The 7,254-nt window shown below is 34.4% G+C and overlaps 1 protein-coding gene across 1 annotated transcript; it reads left to right on the forward strand.

The window, feature by feature from the left end:
* The first annotated feature begins 4,823 nt into the window (after positions 1-4,823).
* On the forward strand, positions 4,824-6,545 carry LOC143618522 (intracellular ribonuclease LX-like). The gene is made up of 4 exons (XM_077090711.1): positions 4,824-4,932; positions 5,049-5,203; positions 5,290-5,489; positions 6,190-6,545. The coding sequence occupies exons 1-4, from the start codon at positions 4,825-4,827 to the stop codon at positions 6,444-6,446; spliced, it is 720 nt and encodes a 239-aa protein (XP_076946826.1). The 5' UTR covers position 4,824; the 3' UTR covers positions 6,447-6,545.
* The last annotated feature ends 709 nt before the right edge of the window (positions 6,546-7,254 follow it).

Below are 7,254 nucleotides of genomic sequence, written 5' to 3' on the forward strand. Positions count from 1 at the left end.
TTAATATATGACTTAATATATCCCTTTTTGGTTATATTAGTTTTTTGTATTGGTAATTATGTAATGAGTCATTTTGTATATTTTAAGCCCAACAGAAAAGGTGTGAAGAAGCCCATTGGACATTTGATGTATCCTACTTCTTATGCATGCTTCCCTATAAATAGGAAACATGCTATAAGAAGTAAGGTTGGTTGTTAACATTAAAAGAGAAAAACCTTTTGTTATAACACTCTCTCTTTTCTCTCGGCTCTTTTTCTTTCTCTTAAAACACCCGAAAATAATATCTCAAGTTCCGAAACCGCTTAGGTGGCTTAGTGTGATTTCCGCTAGCACTAAGCTCGGTTGATCCAAGAATATTGTTAGATCCACCCACATCGGGACCTACAATTGGTATCAGAGCGGGTCAAATCTTATGATTCAACTTTGTTCTTGATATTCGGATTCTATTTACGCTATTACCCGATGTGAGACGTTAAAGACCCGTTGAAGTTTGAAAATAAAGTGGGAAATAAGCGTGTTTGAAGCTTCTCCTTGTAGATCGGGATGTTCGGGATCTACAAGTGCCAGATCTGGGCGTTTCGGGAACCGTTCCGCCATACGCCGAAATTCCGGCGAACCGGGTTCTTCTCTGGCGACGAATCTAGAGATTGAAGATGTACATCATCTCTTGTTCAAAGGAGGTCGGTATTTCGGTAAGGGTTGGTGGCCGGGTGGTTATGAATGGCGACCGGTGCGACTTTCTGGCGAACCACCTTTTCGGCGATGTGGTCGGCGGCGGTGATGAGATTCGGATTTCCGGCAACAGTTGACCGGTGACTGTAAGTGGCGGTGGTGTTTGAGGAGTGACTGCTCGGAGCTCGTTTTTCCGGTAGTGGAGACCGCGACGGTTGGCATTTTTCGGTAGGTTGGTCTCCGGATACGTAGTGATGTTTGATTGTTACCCGTTGTAGCATGTTTTTCGGTGGTGAAGGATGACAGCTTCGTCGGAATACAGCTGGTCGGTCAGATGATTTTCCGGTATAGTGGTTACTGGTTGAATGTTGTGAACATGGTGGCTGCTGAGACTTGATGATGGCTAGGGTATTACGTGCATCACATAATTTTTCTTGATGGGCCTACTTTACATGAATGTGAGTTTTGAGCTTAACATTTGGTGTAATGGAGCATGAGTTTTGGGCTGTTAATGTTAATTGGGCTCAGATAATATTTCTTTTAGTTCCACTCATGCTTAACTAATTTACATTGCATTCAAGCCATTTCAGCCTTCCGGGTATATTTTAAGGTTGAATATTGGTCCAAATTTATGATGAAAGTTGGGTTAGGCCTATTTTTAGTTATGGGATATGGGCTTAGTTGAATTTGGGTTACTTACTAATCTAATTGGGCTTATGAGTTGAAAGTTGGGCCAGCTATGAGAATTTTTTTTAGGGTGAGAAAGTATTATTTTTCGTGTTGACCAATCTGAAGAAAGTCAAACTAGTTTGGCTTTTTCGTCATTATTTGACTGTGTTCAAAGCATATTATTTATATATTATTTTCAAAGCGTTTGAGAATTGGATCCTGAAAAACGTGGGCTACGAGCATCCGAGATGCTTATTTATTAAGGTGATAATTTTTGAACAAGTTGGATTTAATAGGGAATTAAATTGTTTAAGTTCTCACCCTGAAAATGTGGGATACCAGTATCTGGGAAACTTATTTATTAGGGGTGAGTTACTTAAATAATTTCATTCACGGAAATAATAAGCTTTGCCATTTGATCGTTGTCCCCGGTATTTCGTCAAGCTCTTCTGAACCTATATTGCTTAAAATCCGATATGGATAAAGAAGCGGGAACGTCTTTATGAATGAATTAGGTGGATCATACCTTAAGGGGATGATTGAAGAAGCTTCGGTTATTGGGTTGATTTGCGAAAATGAGAGACACGGTTCGACGATTTTTTGAGATCATAAGTCAAGGGGGTGATTGTAAGGCCAAAATGTGACTTGCGATATCAAAGTATGAAATCTGTTATATATTTATGGTCAAGAAAATAATGTCGAGGAGAGGTCCGGACACGAGACGAGATCTTCGGGACACGCGTTTAACTTCAACGGGAGAATGTTTCTAGAATGTTTTTTATTTTGCTATATACAGGACATTTGTGTATTCTTATGAGTGTGTGTTTTGTATGGTATAAACAACCACCCAAGGGGAGCTCACCTTGGGTGGGATCGGTTCGTTAAATATTATGAATCTTTTGTACTGGTTACGGAGTCATTCAATATTATCTTTATATATTTGTTCGATCGTTTGTTTATACCGCACCCGTCTCGAGAGTTTAACAAGAAAAAAGCCGTTCGTTGTCGGATCCGGTTTCGGGACCTACACTAAGCCTTCTCGTAGACTTTATTAAGAATAAGAAAGAAGAACCTATAAGGTTTAATCCTATTCATGAGATTCCATAAATATTCCATTTCAAAATAGAAACAATCGGGATTTTTTAGAAATTAGATACAGTTACTAATTCATGATCTGGTATGTACAAAATGAAAACTTCATTCTCGGTTCTACGAGAATTTTTATGAAAGCCTTTCATTTGCTTCTCTTTGATGGAAGTTTGATTTTCCCATAATGTATCCTAATTTTTGGCCTATTTCTTCTTCTGTTGAAAGTTTTTTATAATTATCTTTATTATACTCATATAAATAACTAGTAATTACTAATATATATATAAAAAAGAAGTTTGGCGACGCTGAACTATGATTGGTTCATTTGGCAAGATTTCATTGGACCAAGTTTTGTTTTGTTTTTTTTTTCTGGTTTGTCTTTTGTTTTAACTTTGATAATTATATTTCTAATTATCTTTGTTATGTTTGTTTTTTATTAGTTTAGTTCCAATACCAATATACCGTAACGGATGTGATAAAAACTGACATAATTTGCGTGGATTTAGCGCATTTTGTTTTAGTTATAGTACCGTAATGAAACTGACCGAATGACAATTCTTTTTTTTAGTTTGATTTTATAACGAACGTGAAAAACCCAACCAAATTCGCATAGACTCACCGCCAGGGACCAACAACGTTCGGGTTTTATCAACGCTCGAGTTTCACCGACCATCGTTATCCCAATGTTCCATCTCAATTTTTATAACTTTTTTTTGTTTTAGTTTTCATACAATAACACATGTAACAGAAACTGACCGAATTCACGTCAACTTACCGCCTCAACACTTAGGACTGGTAATGCTTGTGTTTTACCAACGTTCGGATTTACCAACCTGCCCGGCGCAAAGCGTTGGGTTAAAAACTAGTTACAATACAAAATACCTTTAAGGTTTTCATTACTTTATACACGTGGGTGAATATTTCATACATGGAATCCGCATATGCACGGACCAACCGGCACATGATCGATTGTGGTAATATTCTTGTAGCACTTTAAATGAAACAAGTTGTCATGCAATCTAATTTTAGCTACAAATGGAATGGCAAAGAAATAATACATGTCACGTACGTAAGATACTTTTGAGTTAGACTATTTGGGACGTAATGTTTTTTTTATGGTTCTTAGAAGTAAGATTTTAATAATCATTGGTATATATTCAATTATTGCCAAATTTAGAAGGCGTCTATTTCATGTAACTAATAATTTTAATTGAGTGTACGCAAGCTCAACATTTATCAACATAAAAACATTTAAGGGTGCCTACACCTTGCTCTTTATGGCTATCATTTACTTGATGTAAAAGAAATTAATTAATATAATTAATTAAAGAATTTAAAGTATGATTATATAAATAGCATATATATGTGTATTATCAAAGGGGAATTCTAGAGACACCACCACATTTTGCTAAAAAACCCATCAATACGTCCCGTATAAGGCTATACAGAGCGTATAGGGCCCGTATAACCCCCCGTATAAGGCTATACAGAGCGTATTGAGGGGTGTTTGGGTGTTCCTAGCAGGACCCTTATCAAATAAGTATTTCTCTGGAAGCTTCAGAACAATATGGTTTTCTCGAAGAATTGTTTTTTAACAAAGTTGTTTATTTTTCATTTTGTTGGTATTCGAGTATGAAAAAAAAGAGTGTAGTTTATCTTGGACTGAGTGGTTGAAAACCCTACTTTAATTTTTCTGTTTTCGCACGTCAAGTATCTTACTATTCAATGCTTTCTAATATATTTATGCCGGCAGTTATAAAAAAAAAGAGGTTAGAAAGTTATTTTATGTTTGAAGGTATAGGAAAAAGGAAATCCAGTCATGTACGTAATATAACCTATAACATACATGCATGTATGTAAATTATGTACATAAACAAAGTTTATGCATGTTTGATTTGGTTTTCAAAAAGATGAATAAACATTTTATATAATTATAACCTATAACATACTTGCATGTATGTAAATTATGTACATAAACAAAGTTTATGCATGTTTGTTTTAGTTTTCAGAAAGATGAATAAACATTTTATATAATTATATCTTCCATCTTCTTGTTTTCAAAAAGTTATTAAAATTGGACATATAAATAAATAAATCTTTTATGCGTGTTCTCGTAATATTTACTGTTTTGTATAGAGCTCTTATATGTGTATATGTGCATGCATAATAATAATAATAATAATAATAATAATAATAATAATAATAATAATAATAATAACAGTTGAGGCATATTGGCATAACCGTGAAGCAATAGTTAATTTGTACAAGCAAGGTTAGGATAGAATAATACTTCAAAGGCATATTCTGTTGTTTGTGTGTATATATATACCCATCAATAAGCAACATGTCTTTTACATCTAAACATGCTTTCAAACACAACTAAATCTAGACAAAATGACGAAGTCCAACCGGAGAGCATTGCTTGCCATATTTTTGGTCACACAAAGTGTTGCGATTCTAACCGCCGCTAAAGACTTTGATTTCTTTTACTTTGTTCAACAGGTTTGTTCATTGTTTACTTTCGATATTTTAAGCGTAACAAAAGCATCATTTCTATGAACAACTTTTCAATGATATGAAAATAATGTTATAATTTTATTATTAATGGTGATTCACAGTGGCCAGCATCATACTGTGACTCAAGGCGAGGTTGCTGCTACCCGAAAACAGGGAAGCCAGCTGAAGATTTTAGCATCCATGGGCTTTGGCCTAATTATGATGACGGCACATATCCGTCTAATTGTGACTCCTCCAACCCGTTTGATGACTCAAAGGTACTAACACAAAACTCGAGAGGTATTTAAAATAAATAATTGATGTTATGTTACTATATATAACATATACTATGTTATGCATTTTGGTTTCAAGCCTTGAAAGTGTCTTACAAGAGCATTGGCCAACACTTGCATGCCCAAGTGGTGACGGTTTGAAGTTTTGGCGACACGAATGGGAAAAACATGGTACTTGTGCAGAATCGGTTTTTGACGAGCGAGGTTATTTTGAGGCTGCGCTTTTGCTCAAGAAAAAGGCAAACCTTATACAAGCTCTCAAGAATGCAGGTAGAACTATTTATGCAGAAATTACAATTTTTTTTAATTGTGAAATATGTGGGAGTTAAACCAAAAGAATAAAAAATAAGAAAAAATTAATTGACTAAATTGATTTTTGCATCAGCATTGACTTTTATGGTTTTATCATATATAAGATAATAATCACACATGAGATGTTAGGTACAATAGATTAATATTGCAAATAAAATAATCACACATGACGTATATAGGTGCAACTTGCGAAAATTGCGCATATGAATTGAATGGATCTGATTATTCTTCCAAGTCTTACGTCCTTTTAACTAACTGAGTTATACGATACACCTAATTATGACATGTAGCCTCATGTGATGGACAAAAAATACACCTAATGATAATTCACGGTTGAAATAATGTTTGAATGCAACTCATTGGGTGGAAATTACATTTGATGGTGACCCACGATATAAATCATCATCAAACGTAATGTTCACCCACTTTACAGACGTTTACCTATTATTTTAAAAGATGTCACGTGTAGTTATTTACTGGTTAAAAAGGTCAATGTCAATATTTATATATAAAGTCATCATTATTTTTTTTATGGATGATCAACTTGTAGATTTCAAAGTGAATTACACCTTATATATTATCACAACATGAATACGATTATTATTGAAATAGTACAAGGAATACCTGAGAACCAATATTGTCTGCAATTGGAGTGCAGGAATTAGACCTGCTGATGGGGTGTTCCACACAATGAGCCAAATCAAAGATGCAATAACAAAGGGTGTAGGTTATGAACCTTTTATTGAGTGCAATGTGGACTCCTCAGGGAACCACCAAATATTCCAAGTGTACCAATGTGTCGATGCATCGGCTACTAACTTCATCAAATGCCCGGTTTTACCTCATGGACGAGCCTGCAGGAATAAAGTTGAATTTCCATCGTTTTCGACTGCGTCAAGCCGTGACGAACTCTAGATCATTCGTTAAGTTGATTCTTTATCGGATACTTTGAATTCTGTTATACATTTGATAATTGATTGTTGTATAATTCAAGATATATAATTTTAGTTGCGTTGCGTAAATCTCGAGTATAGGTGTTAGTTTTTGTCACTATATTATTATATCTAAAAATAAAAGTCTAGTTAGTGATTTTTGTCATAAAATAACTCATTTTTGTAAGTAGGTTATAAACCCGTGTACTACACGGGATTACATACACGGGATTACAAAAATGCTAAAATTAAGAAAATTTAATAGTAAATAATGCATACTGTATTTGAATACTTGCATTTACAATTCATGTATTAATATTACATTTACAAATTATAAACATATAGTATCCTAAACTGTTCAAAATCTTTTTGATTTCGATTGGAATAGGTTACTCAAAGAAAATCTCGCTACCAGTTGCGATATCATCCTTGAACATGAAAACACTCTCGCATCACATTATGAACCACTTCAACTGTTTTGATTTTTACCTCATCTCCATATGAAACCGAAATGTAGAACATGCTCATTGCCAATCCTTCAAATGACACAAATATAACAATGACCAGATTAGGTTTGAATTTCTAAGACGACAAACTAACACAACATTCTATATTTTGGGTTCAGTCTAAAGGGGTCGGGTCAATTTTGGATCAAAACATAAACATGTTTAGCAAAAAGGTGGTTTTCGTGCCAACTTGACAGCTTCATGGATTGACCCATTTATTTATTATTTATTTTAAAATGTGTGTATATGAAAAATATTGAACCGTGAGTATTTTTTTTTCCAACA

The sequence above is a fragment of the Bidens hawaiensis genome, unplaced genomic scaffold (genome assembly GCF_021521415.1).
Source record: "Bidens hawaiensis isolate Kalapana, Puna unplaced genomic scaffold, B.hawaiensis_p1.1 tig00083654_1, whole genome shotgun sequence".
NCBI lineage: Eukaryota > Viridiplantae > Streptophyta > Magnoliopsida > Asterales > Asteraceae > Bidens > Bidens hawaiensis.